Source organism: Phoca vitulina, unplaced genomic scaffold (assembly GCF_004348235.1).
Source record: "Phoca vitulina isolate PV1807 unplaced genomic scaffold, GSC_HSeal_1.0 scaffold25, whole genome shotgun sequence".
NCBI classification, from domain to species: Eukaryota; Metazoa; Chordata; class Mammalia; order Carnivora; family Phocidae; genus Phoca; species Phoca vitulina.
Window position 1 is genome coordinate 12,172,515 of NW_022589728.1, and position 23,517 is coordinate 12,196,031.

A 23,517-nucleotide genomic window follows, 5' to 3' on the forward strand; every position below is an offset into this window, starting at 1 on the left:
AAAAAAAAAAAAAAAAAAAAAAAAAAAAGAAATAAAAGGCATCCGAATCAGCAAAGAAGAAGTCAAACTCTCACTCTTTGCAGATGATGTGATACTTTATGTGGAAAACCCAAAAGACTCCACCCCAAAACTGCTAGAACTCATACAGGAATTCAGTAAAGTGGCAGGATATAAAATCAATGCACAGAAATCAGTGACATTCCTATACACCACCACCGAGACAGAAGAAAGAGAAATGAAGGAGTCGATCCTGTTTACAATTGCACCCAAAACCATAAGATACCTAGGAATAAATCTAACCAAAGAGGCAAAGGATCTGTACTCAGAAAACTATAAAATACTCATGAAAGAGGGGCACCTGGGTGGCTCAGTTGGTTAAGCGACTGCCTTCGGCTCAGGTCATGATCCTGGAGTCCCTGGATCGAGTCCCGCATCGGGCTCCCTGCTCGGCAGGGAGCCTGCTTCTCCCTCTGACCCTCCCCCCTCTCATGTGCTCTCTCTCTCTCTCTCTCTCATTCTGTCTCAAATAAATAAATAAAAAATCTTTAAAAAAAAAAAAAATACTCATGAAAGAAATTGAGGAAGACACAAAGAAATGGAAAAACGTTCCATGCTCATGGATTGGAAGAATAAATATTGTGAAGATGTCAATGCTACCTAGAGCAATCTACACATTTAATGCAATCCCCATCAAAATACCACCCACTTTTTTCAAAGAAATGGAACAAATAATCCTAAAATTTGTATGGAACCAGAAAAGACCCCGCATAGCCAGAGGAATGTTGAAAAAGATAAACAAACCTGGTGGCATCACAATTCTGGACTTCAAGCTCTATTACAAAGCTGTGATCATCAAGACAGTATGGTCCTGGTACAAAAACAGACACATAGATCAATGGAACAGAATAGAGAGCCCAGAAATGGACTCTCATTCAACTCCATGGTCAAATAATCTTCGACAAAGCAGGAAAGAATGTCCAGTGGAAAAAAAAACGGTCTCTTCAACAAATGGTGTTGGGAAAATTGGACAGCCACATGCAGAAGAATTCTGCATTTCCTTACACCACACACAAAAATAGACTCAAAATGGTTGAAAGACCTCAATGTGAGACAGGAGTCCATCAAAATCCTAAAGGAGAACACAGGCAGCAACCTCTTCGACCTCAGCCGCAGCAACTTCTTCCTAGAAATATCAGCAAAGGCAAGGGAAGCAAGGGCAAAAATGAACTATTGGGACTTCATCAAGATAAAAAGCTTTTGCACAGCAAAAGAAACAGTCAACAAAACCGAAAGACAACTGACAGAATGGGAGAATATATTTGCAAATGACATACTAGATAAAGGGCTAGTATCCAAAATCCATAAAGAACTTACCAACTCAACCCCCAAAGAACAAATAATCCAATCAAGAAATGGGCAGAAGACATGAACATTTTTCCAAAGAAGACATCCAAATGGCCAACAGACACATGAAAAAGTGTTCAACATCGCTCCGCATCAGGGAAATCCAAATCAAAACCTCAATGAGATACCACCTCACACCAGTCAGAATGGCTAAAATTAACAAGTCAGGAAACGACAGATGTTGGCAGGGATGTGGAGAAAAGGGGAACCCTCCTACAGTGTTGGTGGGAATGCAAGCTGGTGCAGCCAGTCTGGAAAACAGTATGGAGGTTCCTCAAAAAGTTGAAAATAGAGCTACTGTACGACCCAGAAATTGCACTACTGGGTATTTACCCCAAAGATACAAATGTAGTGATCCAAAAGGGTACGTGCACTCCGATATTTATAGCAGCAATGTCCACAATAGTCAAACTATGGAAAGAACCTAGATGTCCATCAACAGATGAATGGATAAAGAAGATGTGGTATATATATACAATGAAGTATTATGCAGCCATCAAAAGGAATGAAATCCTGCCATTTGCAACGACGTGGATGGAACTGGAGGGTATTACGCTGAGTGAAATAAGTCAATCAGAGAAAGACATGTATCATATGATCTCACTGGTATGAGAAATTCTTAATCTCAAGAAACAAACTGAGGGTTGCTGGAGTGGTGGGGGGTGGGAGGGATGGGGTGGCTGGGTGATAGACACTGGGGAGGGTATGTGCTATGGTGAGTGCTGTGAATTGTGTAAGACTGTTGAATCACAGGCCTGTACCTCTGAATTAAATAATACATTATATGTTAAAAAAAAGAAGAAAATAGTAGGAAGGGAATAATGAAGGGGGGGGAAATTGGAGGGGGAGACGAACGATGAGAGACTATGGACTCTGAGAAACAAACTGAGGGTTCTAGAGGGGAGGGGAGTGGGGGGATGGGTTAGCCTGGTGATGGGTATTAAAGAGGGAACGTACTGAATGGAGCACTGGGTGTTATACGCAAACAATGAATCATGGATCTCTACATCAAAAACTAAATGGTGATTAACCAAAAAAAAAAAAAAAACTGAAGCAGCCCCCAAAATAAGGCAAACCTATACACACATACACACACTCAGGCACACACACACACACGCACCTCCAAGACCTATACAGTTAAATGAACTTTTTATGGCGTATTTTTACTAAAAATATTTTAAAATATGTTCTCACCCTTTTGAGGGTCCTATCAATATCCTTCTCTTATATGGTTTCTTCTCTAACTCACCATTTTCCCTTCTTCAGGAGATGGCTTTCAAGAGGTCTGGGGTAGTTTCCTCCTCACTGTCACGGCATAATTCTTTCCTCACCCTCATGTCATTTCATTTCCATGCTGAGATTTTAGATTCCCTAGGTTTTGCTATATGTAAGCAATTTGCTATATATAATCGTCAGGACCATAACTATTGCATAACAAAATGAAAATGTTAAAAAGAGGACTCCAGTCATTTCGTCATGCTTCCGTGTTTCCTGGATAACTGCTAACACCTAGCTGCGGATCAGTAGCTCTAATGCAGATAGGTTTTCCAAAGCCCATTTTCAAAAGATTCTGTACCTTAAAAGCAAACATTAAATCAGATGCCAATAATAGTACCTTTCGTTATGGATGGCAATCACCACCACCACCAAACTCCCAACGGCGGGTGTTGCCAACTAGTCACAGCACCCCTTCCCACTGTGCTGAGAGCGAGCTTCATTGTCCCTTTCAACCAATCACAGCTGACACACAAGCCTGACTGCACCATGTCCTCCATGTCTTTTATTTTTATCAATCTTTCCTTAATAATCCTATGTAGACACCACATCCTCCATGTCTTTTATTTTTATCAATCTTTCTTTAATAATCCTATGTAGAAGAGAGGAGGGTGCTCTTGTGACAGTCTAGGTGAGAAATGGGGCTAATTTCATGGGGTGTGATGCTGGGGATGGGGACACAGAGACAGATTTGGGAGCTGTCAGAAGGCAAATCTGCAGAACTGGATGATCAATTAGAAACATTGAGGTGAGGTGAGGAAGAGAAGTGTCAAGTGTAACTCTGGTTTCTACGAAAACTGGAAGAGAGCCAGGTCTGTGAAGAAAAATCGTAAATACACCCTCGTATATATTGAGTTTAAGATGTCTTTGACACCTCCAAAAGAAAAGTTGGACAGACAGTCGGGCATTCAATACTAGAGTTTAATAGAGAGACCTAGTCTGGGACTAAATGCATGGGTCATCTGCAGTTGGTGGGAACAGAAACTGTAGGTTTTCTGTCCCCTACCAAGAGAGCATGCCTCCTCACAGGTTGAGCTGTGAGGACTCCAACCGGAAGTGGCCTCCTGGAAGGTCCGTCTGAGTGCTGAGTGCTGAGCTTTTACACCTCCCCAGTTCCAGAATGACTGCTTTCCTCAGTCTCTGTAAACTCCATCATGAAAAAGAGAAACTCGAGAGAATGGACAGCAAATAAATGAGGAGGAAACTGAAATGAGTGCCTCCTTATGAGTATGATTTTCTTAATAATTCGTCTCAAAGTGGAAAAACGGAGCTAAAAAAATTGATCTGAGGAAATTACCCAAAACGAGCACCCATGATGCAAAAGGCATAAGAGAACATGTTTAGAGGAGATCACCTGGTCTCAGGAATTTTCTTATGGAAAACATATGCTCTAGGTTTAAAATCATGAAACCTACCATATTTAAGGTATCAGACTATATGAATGTTCAACATACAAGCTGGCCCATGACTGCAAAATGTTCTCTTTTCTTCCTCCCAAACACAATTTTCTTTGAATTCATTGGGGGGGGGGGGGGAGAAAAACCAAATCATTCTGCAATTTTTATCCACAATAAATCATTAACATTTCTAAAACATAAAAAGGGATATATGTGGAAGTAAGGATTATTTGCCTTGTCGAGTAATCTTAAAGAAATGCCTATACAGCTTTGATGCTTTTCATTCTTGGGTTAATAACAATTTTTATATCACATAATCAAAACATAATAGACAGGTTGAGCACCCTTGATATTCTGTCCTTTTCCTGAAATCATTTTGAAATCCTGTAGGAAATCCATTCCATTTTCAAGAAATTCTATATGATACAGTAAATAGAAAACAGCTATATCCGAGTTTTCATTTCTCACCCTAATGCTGTGCATCAAGTTAAATTATTAGAGTGAGGAAAAGTCCAAGTTCTATTGACTGAAAATATGGCTTTGAGCTTTCCATTTGTCTAGGAAGGATAATAGCTTTTCCCTACTTGGTCATTCAGAATTGACGCTCTCCCTTTCCCCACGTAGCCCCTCCTTTTCTAGAACGCCTTATCCTTTTCTAACCTATAACTCTTTATGTTATAAAAGAGAACGGATAAGAAACTGATGCTTGTGATAGTGTTATTAAAGCTAAAAAGACAACATTATTAATTGCAAAAGTATATGGGGGGAAGAGTTCAACACAGTCAAGGGTGGCTTCAAAGACCCAGAAACAAAAATGAGGGCAAGCCTGAAAAGGGATCATTCAGAGTCATTTGGTTTATAACCCTCTTTTTTCTTCTTCCTTTATTTTTTCCCCTAATTTACTTGGAGGCATACTTAGATTTCTTCCCCCTTTTAAGGGGGGGGGGGGGGGAAGAAAGGAAACTATTTAAAGAGCATTGTGGCACAGGTTTTACAGAAAATAAATAATTATAATTAAGTATAGTTACTGTACACATGTGCAGCTTAACGATATCTGAGCTACTGGGGAAACAGACAAGTCTTTGAGTAGTCAGAAAAGCTCTAAATAATGGGCTAAAACTTCATGAAACAGGCAAGTAATCATCTCATCAGAACTAAGTACCAATATTAAGATACCAAGAGCAACAAGTAAACTGGACCAAAACTTTGGTCTTGCTTTTTGTTTGTTATTATTAAGATTTGGTTCTCATACAGAAAATTCAATGGGTAAAGGATCATTTCATGTCCACTGGCTCCCAGAAATCTGAACTAGCACTGCCAAACTAAAGAATTTCCAGCACCTGGATGAGTTATGTGCTAGTTCTTTAAACAAGTATAAAACCATAGTTCATACTTCTTAAATGGCAATATAAAAAGTCACAGATTATTCATGGAAATAATAAGTCTTGGTTATCAAAGCCCTCCAGATGTCTAGACATGTCATGCAAAAAAAAAAAAAAAGTCATTTTAAGTCTAAAAACTAAAGTAATTTTAGTAAGACATAGCTAAAATAAATCTGAATTATTTTAAACATTTTTTTAGAGAATCACCAGAAAAAAATTTTTTTTCCTTTTCAGTTCCAAGAGCTTAAATGAAACATTCATGCATTAAATTCAAAGTCTGACTGTCAAATCATTTCACTTTAATAAAAATTTGAATTACCTGCCTTAGGGCATTATTAAATATCAAATAAAAAGCACACATCCATAAGTCTGATTTCCCAATATAATTTTTATGTAGAACTATGACTAGATTTGTATTACACATTTCAAGATAAAAGGGTCAAAAATGTATTCATAGAAGGATGAAGTCAGAACTGGAGTTGCCTTTGAAAGAATTCCTGCACCATTCTTAGGAATTTGGGGGAAAGTGACCCCTCTTAAGTCATCTCAGTCACCAAGATAAGGATACAAATCCGTCCTCCTTTGAAAAAACCTAGATCATAATTAATTTAAAGCCTTGAAAAATTATACATTATCTTCCTATCATATAAGGAATATGAAGCATCTGAAATACGCATAATCTCATCAACAGCATTTCAGTCTGTGTGCACGTACGGGGGAGATAAAAGAGTGATGGTTATTTAGATATTTAGAGAAAGGCAACTCTGGTCTAGGGCTAGATGTGGATCAAAAGTTCATGGTGGTAATGTGATTTCATAAAAAGTGTCATTTACAGTTACTGATATTCAGAGAGGACACAAAACCTAGACTGGGGAAATTAATAAATTCACATTCACCAAACCTCACCACACACCTCCTGCCAGCCCACCTGCCCCTCCTACTGGGTCGCTCCTGTGAGCCCCCCATCCCCCTTCTCCTCTGCTCCAGTCTCCCACCTTCCCTTCTCCTCTCACCTCTCCTAGCTGCAGCCCCACTCTTCCTTAAATAAGAAAGGCAAGTCACGGAAATGCTAACTCTACAAACCACTGCCTCCGTCTCCCTTCCTATTATAGCCCAGAAAGTGTCCCTTCTTGTAATAAAGGCAACCTCCTCCACATCTGCTTAGGATTTCATTGCCTTTCTTTTTTCCTAATCCCTACACCCGGGGTGGGGTTCGAACTCAAGATCCCCAGATCAAGAGGCTCATGCTCTTCCAACTGAGCCAGCCAGGCACCCCAGATTCCATCCCCTCTCAAGTCTTCAGAGACTGCACAGCTAGGATTAGCCCCTCTGAGAAGTGGCATCTTCATCGCATCCCACCGACTGGCTCATTACCCCAACATACAGACAAGGGCTAGTGGTTTTTTTGTTTAAAAAGTGTCCCTGGATCCCTTCACCCCCTCTATTGCTGCAGCCTTCTGCTCTCCTCCCACCCAGCTCATCAACCGCTGCCATCACACCGTATCTGCCCCTCCTCCCTTCCCACTGGACTCCGCTCTAACACACCACCCTCACGGCAAGCTTGGGCATGCTCCCTGACCCCTGATGGGCAGTGGGTAAAAAAGAGGCTCTGCCAGCCAGGCTGCCTGGGTCCAATTTCAGCTCTGCTGCTCAAAGACTGCGTTCTTGGCCAGTGATCTAACTTCTCTGTGCTTCTGTGAACTTATCTACCAAGTCTCACATTAAATTTTGTGAACACTTAATGAAACGATCCCATGCAGCATTAGAACGTGATACATGTATATCCAAGCTCCATGCCAATGACTCAATGACTCCCATATTTGGTTCAGACCTCCTTTCTGATCTCCGCTTCTGAAAGTCCAGTTAGCTGCATGAAGGGTCCACTAGTGCGATTGACAGACATCTCTCATTCAATGAGCTCCAACTCAACTCTTAACTTCCCAAGTCTCCTCCAGTTTTCCTGCTGTCATTCGATGACGGCACTTCACCCGCACACAGTTTCTAAAGCCCCCAAATCCCAGAAGTTATCTTTGATATTTCTGTCTCTCTCCACCATCATCCAATTTGTCAACTAGGTACTATCACTTTCAAGGTCTACTAAACATACTTTAACTTCTCCCCATCTCCACGGCTCCTGGTCTAGTATCCGAGTCTCTGCGTCTTTCACCTCGGCTACCCGGCAGACTTCTAAAATACCTCCCTACTCCTACCCCTGGCCCACTATCATCCAATCTGTTCATTCTGCAGCTACTGTGATCTACTGGAAACGTACATGAGGTCAGGCCACGCCCCTGAGCAGAAGTCTTTAGAGATTCTCAATGCATCAACAGCAAAATAAAGATGCCTTAACGAGGCTGACAAGGCCTCCAAGATAAGAGCCCTGCCCCTTTGAGTCCTACACCCCAGACTCACAGGGCCTTCCTGTGTACCTCAATGCATCAAATTCTTACCTCCACAGGGAATAGCCCCTTAGGGCCCTTGCAAAAGATACTCCCTCTACCTGAAATCTCCTTCACTGCCTTTTTTTGTTCTTCTCATTCATGGATTTATTAGAAGTTGTAGTTGTATGTTTTCTGAAGTATTTATTTTAGTATTTATTTTTCTACTCTCAGGCTCCCCACAGGAGATTCTAAGTTTTCTGAGAGCAGAGACATCTATTCTTCTGAACTTTGATACCCAGAACCAATCACACGGTAGTGATTTCTGATCAAATATAATTTGAATTCTTTAATCCCTCCATCATAAGGCTTAGCTTAAAGCACTCTTGCATGTTCTCTCATGTTACCACATATGAATTACAGAAAGTCCCTTCGCAGTCCTACCAAAGCAACTTTGCCTGGCCCTCACCCTCTCCAAAATCAGAAGAAGAACCATACCAGCTAACTCAGAAACGAAGAGTCAGGAAATGACTGGCATGTGGCTGGCTGATATAAGCTACGTGTAGCTCTCAAGAATTGCTAATGGGCCAACGGACATTCAAGACGCCAAGTGTTATGTGTCACGATGGATTCAAAGCAAAATGAACATGTTTCAACCCTTTAAAAGCTTGACTGTAACACAGAAAGTAAGAAACACACAAACAGCTAAATGGAAGAAAGAATGTGAATAGAAAGGTACAATTTAAGGGAGAAGCAGAGAATTCGTGCTGAGAACAGGATTTGGGTTGAGCCTGCAGGGTAGCTAGGATTTCAACAGGCAACAAGAGGGGTGGGAAGGACTGTATGAGCAAAGCACATTCACAAAGAAAAAAGACAGTTTGGATGGAGTACTGGATATATATGGTTATAGTAACAGAGAAGCAAGAAAAATGGACTGGAGAACACATGGACAAAATGATCACCTCTGAAAATTCCCATGTCAACTGTCTAGCTCAAGACACTGTTTGAGCTTCTCGAAGCCAGAGACTTCTATTCATCTGTGACTCCCACTCTATACTGTTCCACTTGCACAGTATGTGAGCTTATACTCACCACAGTCCATTATACCAAGTCCAAGCTCTGTCCTGTTTACCTACGTAACTTCCAACCGATGCTTTCCTCTTGTGGGAAGCAGCAGCTGGCCAGCTATGTGCGCTGACCTATGTTATGCACTCTTAGGCAATTCACGAGGTAAAGAAATAATCCAGGATATAGTCGTTCATGTATATTTGATCTTTGCCATGTCTGTGAGGTTTTATTTTGTCAGCTCTTTGGGGATAAGGTATGCATATATTCAATCCAATATATTAAAATGCATAGATTATATTTCAGTCAATAAAGAAACGTACCATATTCATATACCTAGTAAGTGCTTCTTGATCTTTCAAATAAAAGCACTTCCACAGGACAAGGATTTTAACGCACGCCAGATCTGCCCTCGCCTACCCCGATAAAGAAGTCGAACATGCATTAGACAAGGGTCAGCCCTGAGGCTCACAAACCCCTCCAGAGGATCCCTTTATGTTCCTCAGTCATCAGGAGGTGACTGCTGCCATTTCAAGGGTGCAGCACAGGGAGCCCTAAAAAGGACTTTTACCTCTTTACCTTGAATAAAGAGGGGATGCTTCTCTGCCTTGGGGCTCCTTACCTGATTAAGGCCAGTAGTAAAGCAAAATGGGAATTAAAGGCTGCTCTGGTGGGAAAATACAAGGATCGGAGGTTCTTTTTCAACACTGCATGAAATTTTTAAAGCCACCTGACTTGTAATTAATAGGGTTTGAGAACGTGTCATCCCTTTCATCAAAGCGAAGTGCACTCACACTGCTACATCATCAGGATCACCGTGAGACTAACTCTGGTGTGACAGGTTTACAGGACTGGCAGCCCCATTTTCCTTACTCGATCTGCACATACCCAGATGAAGGCCGTCTTGTTCCCATTCTCTCTGGCTACTGAAATGCGGCTCTAATGACTCTGTCACTAAGTGGCTGAGTGGGTCTAAAATTGTCTCCCAAAACCCCATCACAGCCTTCCACGAGCTCTGCCCCCTTCACATGTGTCCTCAGCCTGCGAAATTCTTCGATCTGAAAATAAAAACAGAGCAAAACAGCTTGATTATTTACTAGACATGAACAAGACTGGAGTTTCCTCAGTGACTTAAAATATGCATAAATTGTAGCAGTTTGTAAAAAAAAAATGAAAATTAATCTTCAAGAAGAGTAAGACGGGGGGCACCTGGGTGGCTCAGTCATTAAGCATCTGCCTTCGGCTCAGGTCACGATCCCAGGGTCCTGGGATCGAGCCCCGCGTCAGGCTCCCTGCTCTGCGGAAAGCCTGCTGCTCCCTCTCCCACTCCCCTGCTTGTGTTCCCTCTCTCGCTGTGTCTCTGTCAAATAAATAAAATTTAAAAAAAAAAAAAAAGGAAGAGTAAGACGGACTTAATTCTTCCAAACCTAGTAAGACATGAGACATCACTGCTGCACAAGAAGTGGAGACAGCAGAAGGAGAGGTAGTAACGTCTCCAGACAACCCCAACAGCCACAGAAACCTGCTGGATTTGCTCATGCCAAAATGCAATACACCTCTCTCTAAAAGCTCTCACGCCTGTCTGTAACATAATAAGAGGCGAACAAATGAGTAAGTGCTCCAAGCATAGCTTTAATTAATGAATTCCAGTATTACTGTATGTTAGCACCGATCAGGCATTAGATTTATCAGATGGAGGTGTCCTTCATCACAAGACTCTCTCTGCTGCTCTTCTACCTTTTTGGAGAACACTGGTCTAATGAAAACCTCGGACTTTCCAAAAATGTAAGCCCAACTTCCCCCCTTAGCAGTATCAATTTTCACATTCATCTCCCTTTCTCAGGTGGCCTCCCCAGATCCCATGGATTCTCATTACACGTTAAGAAAGCCCCAGAGTCCCAAGGGTCAGTTTCTCCGACTTGACAGGTCTGTGCCCCCTAAGAACCTTCTGAGGAGTAGCAGAACCCTCCGAGAAGCTGAACCCTCCGAGGAGTAGCTGAACAACAAGCAAACGTGATGAACGTTCGCCAGACTCATTCCCATCAGTCGATTTATCTACAGGACTCATCGTCTGCCATTCGCTTAAATGCCACATGGTCACACGACACAGTCCTCATTCCTTTCACAGAAGAGGAAAACTGAAAGATTAAGAGAGTTTCCACGTTAGCTGGGTCTGACAAGTCCAAATCCACCTGCTCTTCTCCCAGCTCCACTGCCACCTCCTCAGAAATTCCCATCAAGCCAGTATAACCCGCATCTTCCATATATCGCAGGATATGGAACTGCTTTAAACAGCATCAATCCCCCAAAAGTCCACCAGGTCTGTATCACAGGGCTTTATCTACAAAAGTTCTTCCTACAGCACAGACACAGAAGTCTGCCATTCATGAACTAAAATGAAATGCAGGAGATCCACGAATTCAGGGGTTCTAATAAAAGTATACACACCCCTAGAGACTTTAGGGACTCATGAAACCCCTGAATGATATGCAGAATTTTACACGTGCATTTCCTAAGAAGAGGCTCCCGGACCCCAAAAGAATGGACTCTCACAGGATTCTAATATTCCAAAAACTCGCATACATGTTGGGAAACAGAGCTGAGGGAAAAGGAAGTCGCTTGTTATATTAGAACGCAAGTTAGAAATCTAACCTCTAAGGCCTGATTTTCTCATGTCTCCAAATGATTTCCCTAAATGTTGATTTCCCTACATGGGATAAGACTGACCCACCTGGTACTGTCCTGTTTTTTGCTTTTTTATCATACCTACGTGCTATCCTTCTACGGAAGTGCCAATGACATAAGCAATTAGCTGTTTAATCTACACAGTGGTTTTTCCCTAGACCTTCTTGGGATCTTAGGTTGGGAATATAATATGAGCATCACCTATTGTTTGCTGCACCTGGAAAACTTCCAGAGCCAAGGCTGCATGAGAATCCCCTGTCCTTATTTGTGGCACGTATTTTTACTGAATTTTCTCTAAGCATGGAGTGGAAAGGAAACTAGTCAGGCTTTTTCAAACAGGAGAATATGAAGGCAGTTGGGCTCTGCATCAAAAGCCCAGTTCAGAGGCACCTGGGTGGCTCAGTTGGTTAAGCGACTGCCTTCAGCTCGGGTCATGATCCCAGGACCCTGGGATCGAGTCCCCCATCAGGCTCCCCACTCAGCAGGGAGCCTGCTTCTCCCTCTTCCACTCCCTCTGCTTGTGCTCTCTCTCAAATAAGTAAATAAAATCTTTCAAAAAAAATAAAAATAAAAAATAAAATTTTAAAAAGCCCAATTCACACCCTGGCTCGGACACCTAAGACCCAAACGGCCAGACTATGTCTCCTCTTTACGCTTCAGTTTTCACATGGATATAAGGGATGACAATAACAGCATTTGCAAGGACAGTGTAAGAAGCAAGATAATTCATGAGAATCACTCAGCATACTTCCACGGCACACAGAAGGGTTCAGTAGATACTGGCACAACTTCTTTTGAAGCCAAACCTTTAGCATCTTGAGATAAATATTTAGCTGAAATTTTCTGTGCAAAAAGTATACTGGAAATAATAAACCAATTGACTGAGAAAACAAAGTCCTGCCCTCCTCGTACCCCCTTCTACGTGTAATCACAAGTAATGGCGGCAACTAGAATCCACACGCTATGCACGGGGTCACCGATGAGCAATGCGGACTAGAAAGTGTACTGCCTAAGCATATTTTAAGAAAGACTCCATTTCTGATTGACTTTAAAGCTTATTTTAAAACTAGGTTAATTTTATATTTACATATTCTGAAGTGACAAATAAATCTTTCAAGCCCCAGACCTCAGCCTGAAGCAAATTCTGTGAAAACAGCTTCTTCTAGAACAGACGATCAGAATCCACAGCCAGCCAGTCTCAAATCACTGCATTCTTGGAGAGAACTATTTCACAAGAAATGTTTTTCTCTGATCATAGCAACACTTTGAAGACTTCAAACATCAACAGAGATGGAGGGGAAAACACGTCTTTCTGAAATGCCAATTTTTCTGAAGTAACCACCCCTCAAAACCTTTAGTCACTTCAAATGGTTTCAAGCGCGTACTGCGGTATCTCCCACTGAAAAGAGAGAGAGTGAGAAACGAGCAGAATAATACTTCAGGATAAAAGTCTGCAACGAAATTCAAATGTCAGGGCAGTACAGAGACTATCACACGTATCAGTAGGGATGATTTCGTCAATTTTTAATGCTACTCTACTTAAACATGGCTATTGGTTTTTAACCAATTTACAAGAGAGAAAGGACAGAAACCCAAGCTTCAGGGAGACATGCTTGTCTTCTGAAGGTAGCAGAGTTGAATAGCTATTCTCTGAATCGGGCGTGCACTCTGCTTGGTCTAAAGCATTGACTCCAACCTTCACTGACTCATGAACCAGATTATTCGCTCAAAGTTCAGCTTTAAAACCATTTTCTTTAGGAGTGCATTTAAAGTGCTAATTTACAGGGCTTAGGGTTTGGCATTAATTATTTTTAAAAGTTCCCAAGTTCCTGTGCATATCCTCTAACAAATGTCTTTTCACTTGCATCTCTGTTACCACGTTAAAATTAAGAGAAAAAGAACACATCAAAGTCAACGTTCTCGTCTTATTTTTTCTTTTATCATCAGGCAACAAAATACATGAATTCGAGTAATATAATTCCTGATGGAAGCCATCAAGTAAGAGTCAAAAGCCAGCTATACTTAAATAGTCCATAAATACATATATATACTGAGATTATGTCATTGATAAGACTCACCACCTTTCATGTACTCAGTCTTATTATTTCATTTTCTTCAACACACTATCTCACTTTTTTTCTAAAATCATTGCTTTTTTTTTTTTTAAAGACTTCTCATCCATAAACCAACTCATCTGTCACTGACTCCTTAGTCTCATCTAATTTTTCTGAGCAAGAGCTCAGAGAAGAGAAGATCCTCTACCCAGTACGACTGATGCCAACTTGCCCTTCTTCCAATCCCCAGTCCTGGTCTCTGCCATGGGTCTTCCCATCTTCACTTGAGGGCAGCTACTGAAGAGCTACACGTAACGCAAACTTAGTCAAGAATTACAATCTAGGGCGCCTGGGTGGCTCAGTCAGTTAAGTGTCTGCCTTCAGCTCAGGTCATGATCTCAGGGTCCTGGGATCGAGTCCCGCATCGGGCTCCCTGCTCAGCGAGGGGCCTGCTTCTCCCTCTCCCTCTGCTTGCCAGTCCCCCTGCATGTGCTCTTTCTCTCTCTCTCTCTGTCAAATAAATAAATAAAATCCTAAAGAAAAAAAAAAAAAAAGAATTACAGTCTATAGAGTTCGTGACCACAGAGGAAGCACTATCATGGAAGACACTGAGGAAATATATCCCAAACTCCCCACAAGTGCCTAAAAACCACACATTTTAAGAAAGGGAAGAAGGAGTGTCCCAGGAGAATCTAGAGTTGCACTGTCTCATTGTGGCCCCTGAGCATCTGAAATGCGGCTGGTCTGAACTGAGATGTGTTGGCAACACAGGACACACCGCGAAGTCAGACTTAGCATGAAGTACCATGTAAAAAATCCCACTCATGCTTTTTTATATTCATTACATGTTAAAACGGTATTCGGGGTACATTGGGTTAAAATATACTATTTAAATTCATTTCAGCTATTTATATTTAGATTGTTTTATTGTGGACCCTAGAAATTTTAATCTTATATATGTGGCTCACATGGTTTCCACTGGATATTCAATGCTTCCCTTAAGAAACTCTGTATTCTGCTGTTACAATGCGGTTCTAAATTACACATGGAGGTAAACGCCAGTAGACAAGAAACAGGGGTCCTCAAAGCGTGCTTCCTGGAATAAGTTCCTCTCCCAGTCCTACTGGATCGGCAACTCTGGGGTGGGGCCCAGCAATCTGTGTTCGAACAAACCCACCCAAGTTTGAGAATCATGGATACGGAAGAAAATTCACAACAAATGTTCCCAATCACTTGAAATCATTTTCAAACATGACCATGTGGTGGTCCCACAGCAACTTGGGTCTTTAGAACCCATATGGGGAGCACACAGACAAGAAAGGCCCTGCTGCTGAGTCCTGGACCTAATCGGACCTCTCTCGTCGCCCAGGACCAGGTGGGCTCTCAGATCCCAATGGCCAAGCACACACCATACCCTGACTCGGGCTGTCAGGGCTAGGAAGAGTCCCACTTCTCAACCTCTAAGAAATATGTAATGGGGAACGATGAAGAAGAGGCAAAACCAAGAAGAAAAGAAAATTAAAGTGGTTTTCCAAGTTGTTACAGACATATATCCACATAGTGAAAAACAGTGAACACATTTATGTTCCTTTGCTTCACTGGTGTTACTGAAGTTGAAAGAGAAAGAAAAAAAGACAGGAGCATCTAACTGGAGAAAGCAGATAAACTAAGAAGTAGGAATAGATGAGTAAGGGGGAACAGAAAAAGAAGAGAGAAGCAAAGTAGAAAACGGAGAGTAAAACTTAATCATTTCTCTGTGTATGCGTGCATACTCGCACACATGCCATCATATTATCAATTCCGAATATTGTTCACATTTTCATGTCTCTGAAAATCAGGATGGGTCCTACAATTTGTTGACAGATTTGATGAAATTTGGTATTTTATTCTGTTCTTGGAATCTCATCTCCAAACATAACAATTCAGCTGAAAAATTTTTTTCCTTCAGCTTCCTAATGCTTAGACCACTATTTATTGAAAAGTAATTTAACAGTTATAGATCACAGCAAAATAAAATTACACTCATTGAAATCCATCCAGTTGCATGTTTTTTTCCCCTAGCATATGGTATGCTAACCAAGAATAAGATGAAAAAATTCAGTTGAGCAGGGGCTTCCAGTTGCTTACTCTAGAATTCTGAGTACCCAGGAGGATGTGAATGTTCCATGATAGGCTTAACTGTCAACGCTGCACGTCAACAGATGACTCCTCCTTAATTGAGATGCTGTGCATTTCATTAAAAACTACGATGATTTAGAGCCTTTTCTTTAATGTGGCTAGTGCAGACATTCTTATCCTATGGCAGATGGTACATTTCAAGAGACCAATTGTTTCCATAATAATACCCAGCAGCTTAATTTACATACATTAACCCCGAGATCTAAAAGGAAACATTTTTTCTTCAATACAAAGTTTTATATTTCTCAAAATACTCAGCTATGCAAAGATTCTACCTACTACTGGTCGTTCCTTTTGTTATTTTATATACAAATAATATTTTATAATCCCTCCCTCCGTCTCTGTTCCTCTTTAAGGGTAATAATATGAGACGTCTCAATTTTTCTGGGTCTGAATTCTAGAATCCCATCTTTCCCTTTAGTCCTCATTTTTACTGCCCTCTCTGGACCCTTTCTGTTTTTGCTCTGCTTTCTCTGAAGTTATATGAGCAGCAACAGTAAAACATTTGAGTCAAGAACAGATTAATTTACATTCTCCAAAGATTGTAATTTTTTTTTCCAAAATCAACCTAAAATGCATTTTAATGTGTGTGTGTGTATGTGTGTGTGTGTGTGTGTGTGCGCGCATTTTAACACTGCTGTCCTCTGAACAGATGCTGTAATGGAGCTTTGTGCTAATAGTACCTAAATCTTTTTTCTTAAAAAGCTGCAGCTAATTGGAAAGTCATCTATTTTCAAGAGCAGTTGATGTTATTCTTTCCAATACACATTCCTTTGGCTTTGGCTCCCAATTAGGAAGATATAGGTTTTCCCAACAATCGAGGAAATGACTTGGTGGGTTAAGGTTATTAGAGTCTGTCACCGGCCTTACTCAAAGGGATAACAGAAAGCAAGGTTCCCTTTGAAGCCAGCCAGACACAAAGGCAGGCACAGTGATTTGTCTCTGAATTTTGGTATAACGTGCTAGTCAACAGGGGAGTAAAACTTTATTGCTCACATTTACAGAACATCAGTTAACATTCACAGTATAGTTCAACAGTAACATTCCCACATATTAACATACTGGCAAGGGAATCCTTAATGGAATTCCAAGAGGAATTAAGAATGTTCTCTTTTGTGGCTCAACAAGGTTAATCTCAGCTAACTTCCAATAAACAGAAATTTATTGTGCTGATAAAAGTTTTATTTTTCACTAAAAGGTTTGATCTATTTTTAGAAAAATACCCCTAAATAGAGCAATGCTGAACAAATGGGACTGCAGACTCAGCTTCTTCCATTTCATCTCCATGCCTGAGACCTCTCCTTGTGGCTCAATCCAATTAATACTTTTCCGCCCTTCACTTAATGTGTGTGCAGAATCTGATACTTTCCATCTCTCCACTCCCTTCTCCTGAAAACTCACGCCTCCCTTGGCTTCCAGACATTACATCCCACCAACCTCCTGACTCTTCCCACCCCTTGAGTCATTCCATGGGGACAACTGTCCCAATGCATGGCCTTATCAGCTCCCCTCCCCATGCTCTGCATTGTTTCTTTTTCTCTCCCTAAAGGATCTCCTCTTCTCCACATGTGGCTTCAACCATCACCTATGTATTACATCCCTTTCTTGGGACGTCTCAAAGGCATCCTCAAACTCTCAGCATTTACAACCACAAACTCATAGTACTCTGCATAAAGCCTGCTCTTCCATTTTTATCCCCTGTCATAGTGAAGAGCGACATTACACTCATCAGTCACTCAAGCCAAAATCCAGGGAGTAATATGCGGCTTCGTCCTCCCTGAAAACCCTCCTATGTCGTCAGTCACCAATTCTACTGATTCTACTGCTTTATTATTTCTAAAGCCATTCCTCTCCTTTCATCCCACTTCACAATCTTAACTCAGATTGACATCTTCATACAGGAGCTACAGAGAGGTTTCTCAAATTCAGACTTGGTCTTGTCTCTCTCTCTTTCTCACAACGTTCCAGTAATTCCTTGCTGCCTTCAGGAAGCCTCCACAGCACAACATCAAGGCTCTTTGGTGAGTGTCAGGCCCATGATCCCCTCTCCGGTTGCATTTCATGACCCTGGCCCTTTACACTAACTGTGGGCATCCCCAAAGGCCTCTGTGCCCATGCAGACTCTTCTTCCCCAGTCGGCAATGCCCACTAACACACCACACCCCATTACCTGGCCTGGGGAAGGTCTACCAGATGGCTAAATCTTATCAGGTGCCTGTCTTATGTGCTAGGGCACATTCATGTCATACCAAAGCACTGTTCACATGAAATTACTATTCTTTCAATGTGAACATATTTGCCTTTCCCCCCAGATGGTGAATTCCTTGAGGTCAGAACCATGTCTTATTGGTCCTCCATTTGCAGTGCTTACTACAGCTCCTGGAATATAGAAAATGCCAAATTACCAAATTAATCAACGAATGCATGAATTAACGAATAAATTATCCACCTTACTCTCAAAGGAGAAATTCCACATCCTAACATCTGACTATGACAAGAGTAAAGGAAGATGGAACTACAGCAACATACTACCTTATCAGTAATTTGCTTGTGTTCATAGAATCAGGGACATGTAAAGGCAAATGAATGAGTCCCCAGCAAAACATACTGTGTATTAAGCTTCAGTGTTTGAAACTTAGTCATCTAAGATGTTGTGCTACTTACTGCAACAATGAGGAAATGTATCACTGTCCCTAAAAGCAAGGTGTAGGAAAAGTAAATGCAGAGGGATGTTCGCTCTTTGATATACATCATTCCCAGAACAATCACAACTCTCCCGCCCCAGCTTAGGACAGCTGAGGCTGCAGTCTCAGTCTGACCTGGACGGGTCAGCCAACAACGGCCTTCACATGCCCACCTGCTCATCCCAAACCTTCTTCCCTTCTTCGGAAATGTGGTATCAGCGAGAGAAGTGACTTGGAGTAACCAGATGGCAAATGGAGAGTAGTAAGTCCCATGGGACCCTACCAGCTTTGGAAGAGTTCTCTTATAAAAATTTTCTCAGGAAAACCTCCCAAGAGACTGCTTCTTCCATCTTCTCCACTCTTCTTTTCCCATACTCTTTTCTTTCATCTCATTTGTTTGTGTCCCTTGGCTCCTTCTCTTATGCCAATGATCCCTAAATCTGTATGTCCACCTCAGCCTCTGAAGGTCTCATTCTGTGTTTCTGTCAAAAGAAACCAAACTCCTCCACCTGAGGACACAAAACAGGCCAAAAAGGTAGAAACCTTCTCTAGTACCAGTGAGATTTTCCTGACAAGGTCTCATATAGAAAGAGGATCTCAAAGGAACTGTGATATCATAAAAGGCAGGAGTTGAAAGGGGACAGTGGTTAAGCACCCAAACCACTGACAATCACCCGGAACCGGGTTGGATCCCAAAACCACCCAGTGGCATCTGGGCCCATTTCTATAAGATACAGTTATTTGCCACTCGGGCAGGCAGCACCCACCCTCCTTAAATTCTCTGAGGCATCTGTCACTATTAACTTCCCTCCCCTCCTCCACATGTTGGCCATCCTCTCCCCCGTCCTGGGCCCCAGGACATCACTCCCTCTCAGGTGTCCTTAAGTCCTTCTTAGCTCCCTGCATGGTACCATCTCCTCCAGGTATACTGAGGTTTGGCCATCAGCCGACTGTCTTGTCTCCTCCTCAACTTGAGCTCAACTCATCATCAAATCCATTTCTTCTCCTTCCTGGACATGAATCCTGAATGCACTTCCCAGCTCAGCAGGGAGTCTGCTTAAGACTCTCTCTCCCTCTGCCCCTCCTGAGTTGGCATGTGCACACACCCATGCTCTCTCTCTAAAATAAATAAATAAATCTTTAAAAATAAATAAATAAATCTCTTCTGTGAGAGGTCACTGGAATGTTGAGGTTTCTTTGTTACAGCAGCTACCATCTTTGTGGTTAAAATCCAAACCCGTAATTATTAGTCCAAACTTCTATCCCTAACATTAGGCTCAAATTTCTAATTTCTTTCCTCTTCTTTACCAGACTTACTCCTAATATTTTTCAGGAATTACTCCCAGTCCCACCTAGGCCAGGTTGGGTTTCTTTCCTATGTGTGTCTGGAGCACCCTTACTTCTCACAATCAACATAACCATCTGTATGATTGTCTGCCTCTTCTACTCTATGGTAAACATTTTGAGGGTAAAGACTGTGTTTTAATCTCTATATTCTTTGTGTGTCTGCTTGGCACTCAGGAATAGTTTCTTTTAAGAACACAGGGATATATGAATAAATAAGGGATTTGTCATATTAAAAATATGAAAGCCTAAAGGTGGTGTGATCAAAGGCTGTAAAAGGATGGAGAAGCTAAATTGGGAAGTTTTAAAATTAATCCTTAGAAAAAGAAAAAGAAGAAGAAACTGTTAAAGGTTGAAAGGATTTTGAAGATTTAAGGACAAGCAAAGGAAGGCTTTACTGAGTAGTTAATACACTTAAAGTTCTTAGAAAGTGATAGGAGATGTAATAAAAATTTGTAAAAAGTCACTAAAGGAAACTTCATTTGTTTGGAGTACAGCCTAAGCCTTCTGAGGTTGATCATGAAGGAAAAAATACAGCCTTTTAGAACACATCCCTGAGATCCCTGGAGGACAGGAGACATTTAAAGCACCTCTTTTGTAATAATATCAAAATCATTATTTAAACACATTATAATGATGTTGCCTCATGTTCCACCAGCTAACATCCCATGACAGTTCAACTCAGTGCCCCCACCCACTGTGCATCAGCATTTAGAGCACCTACGCAAAGCCCAAGGTGAGAAGTAGGTAACCAGAAGTGGAGCTAGAGAACAATCCAGCTCTTTCCAGAGCATTCTTTTTACCTCCTTCACCCTTCTGCTTACAGAACTTTTCCTGTGCAAGCCAAGGAAGAAGTATTGTACAAAGCCCATATGACTCACAGAAATAAGCAACATTTTCACTTCCAAGACCTTTCTCCTCTTCACTCCTGGGGAATCCCACACAAAGAAATAACTAGACTAATCAAAAGTCTGACTATTTCAGTGACTTGTATTTACTCTATAAAAACTAACTTTTAAAATACAAATCATAAACGATAGCTGGCTTTTATTCATCCCTGACCTTTCAATTGCTTGCACTGGTTCAAGACGTCTAACTTTCATCTGCGAAGATGTGACTGATCTAAAGGAAGCTAAAACATAAAACAGACATTTCCCTTTTACAGAAATAGTATTTAACCTTTAGCTCAGAACTTCTTCTGAAAGATTTGAAGTGCTATACTCACCTGCAGCTGGGATATAGTTAAAGGGTATCGGAATAATATCCAGGTAACACCTTCGCTGCAAGGTGGAATGGTAAGAGAGCCTTCATACACCCAATAATCCCGCAGCAAAGGATCTGTGCAACCGGGTGGACACGTCACAAAACAGTAAATTAATTAATAATAATTTTGAAGATGCCAACAATAATTTTCAAAATTACAAACTGCCTATAAACAACACTCTTCCGAATGAGGTCATTTTCAACTACAGCCTCACATATGCATTCTTAAACTAATGATCACGGAGAAAATAACCAATGGGAAAATACGATGAGCCCTCTTCCTAATATCATAGTGATTTCTATCCATGTATCACTATATAAGCCAAAGATGGCTATCCAAACCTGATATATACATATATGTGTGTACGTACAGATCCAGTTTAGTCACTTTAGAAGAAGTGGATCTGTGTTTTTACTTTATTGAAGGATTTACCTGACTTATTCATCACCTAACCCAATACTAACTACATATGAGGCACTATTCTAAGCATCTCACATGAACTCATTTAATCCTCACAACAAAACAATGAGACAGGTACTATTACGGTACTATTATTAGCCCCATTTTTCAGATGGGGAAACTGAACCACAAAGGGTTACATAATTTGCCCAAGGTCACCCAGCTAATAACTGGCAGAGCCAGATTCAAAACTAAACAGTCTGACTTCAAAGACTGTGTTTTTAAACATTCTGTCTTAGCCCTCTCTATACATCTCCCTCAACAGCAAAACACGGAAGTCCTATTATGACAGGACAAAAAAAATCATTCCTATGTAATCTTTAAGTTCTGCATTAGAAGAGCTCTTGATCAAATATGGTGGATAAATGTTCAACACATGGTAAAAACTGGTTTGTTGTAAAGCAATTAAATGTAAGCCGTAGATGATACATACAGTGCATCAGCCCATTTGGTTTTGTTTAAAACACTAAGAAACAGGGGCGCCTGGGTGGCTCAGTCATTAAGCGTCTGCCTTCGGCTCAGGTCATGATCCCAGGGTCCTGGGATCAAGCCCCCCGCATCAGGCTCCCTGCTCAGCAGGAAGCCTGCTTCTCCCTCTCCCACTCCCCCTGCTTATGTTCCCTCTCTCGCTGTGTCTCTGTCAAATAAATAAATAAAATCTTTTAAAAATAAATAAATAAATAAACAAATAAAACACTAAGAAACAGCATATAATTTAGGCAGAGAAATGTGAAGACCAAAATTTTGTACAAAACAACCTTTAACTACAAACTATGTTTTGAGTATTTTATACCCAACTCTTACCTGTGTAGGTATACCTAAATAATTAGAATAACATCTATATGATAGTAGCACTGCAGAGTTTACCTTATTAAAATTAGATATAAAATCTAATTCACTCTAGAGATTAGTTAAGAACCTCACTGACCAATCCTAGAAGTATATCAAAGTTATGTGATTATGCTCATGCTTTACACAGAGGTAGCAATTTTTGCAAATGAAAATCCAAAGGAAACTCTTCAGAGAATAATAGAAAAAGGAACAAAATGTTTATTATTTCAAAAGGTTTACTCCCATGTGTAGAGCAGTCTGAAACTGCTACCTACTACAGAGAAAGTAAATTGTAAAGAAACTTTACTAACTAATAACATATAGCTATATGTATTGGGAGGTAAACAACGCAATCATATTCACACGGTTAAAATTCACCTGATGAGATCAAGATTAACACCTACCTGGTAATAAAGTGTTAGGATTGAAGCAGGGTATTGTTTTGGACTTCCCCTGAAAAACAAAAGAATTCACCATATGTTATCATAAGACTCCTAAATTTTATTATTTTTTATTTTTTTAAGATTTTATTTATTTATTTGACAGAGAGAGACACAGCGAGAGAGGGAACACAAGCAGGGGGAGTGGGAGAGGGAGAAGCAGGCTTCCCGCGGAGCAGGGAGCCAAATGCGAGGCTTGATCCCAGGACCCTGGGATCATGACCTGAGCTGAAGGCAGCCGCTTAACCAACTGAGCCACCCAGGTGCCCCAAGACTCCTACTAAATTTTAGAATAAAAAAATTGTTAGCACTGAAAACGCAGGTTGACATCTTTCTCAAATGGCACTCCGGACCACACAGATCTGGCGCGGTCTCATTCTGTCTTCTCACCGGAGCCACATCGGCTGATTCCAACAAGACACTCCTGCTCTGAGTCCATAGCTATTTCTTTGCGACCACAGTTCAATTTCCCCTATAATTTCAGAGTGAAACTTACAACTGTCTGTCCAGTGTCTGTCTGTCCCACTTTTCCCGCTCCTAGCACATCCACACCAGAGAGTTGGGCTTTGGTGTAAAATGCCTGTACCCTGGTTTGTTCAGAGAATGCTTTTGAAATGACCTTCCCCCTGCTACTCTGCCCTCAGCTCCTAATCTTGGCATTACAACCTGCCTCCTAA

General features: G+C 41.2%; 1 protein-coding gene across 3 annotated transcripts in view; it reads right to left on the reverse strand.

The window, feature by feature from the left end:
• The window catches only part of CA8 (carbonic anhydrase 8), a 94,548-nt gene that overhangs the window by 19,143 nt on the left and 51,888 nt on the right, over positions 1-23,517 (reverse strand). The window contains exons 6-8 of one of the 3 annotated variants that reach the window (XM_032421634.1): positions 22,805-22,853; positions 21,072-21,184; positions 9,790-9,959 (exon numbers count right to left, since the gene is read on the reverse strand). In XM_032421634.1, the coding sequence (XP_032277525.1) occupies positions 9,825-9,959; positions 21,072-21,184; positions 22,805-22,853 (297 nt within the window). In that variant the 3' untranslated portion in view covers positions 9,790-9,824. Of the gene's footprint in view, positions 1-6,468; positions 9,960-21,071; positions 21,185-22,804; positions 22,854-23,517 lie in introns of those variants that run through there. The other 2 variants (XM_032421635.1, XM_032421636.1) reach the window with 2 other exon arrangements.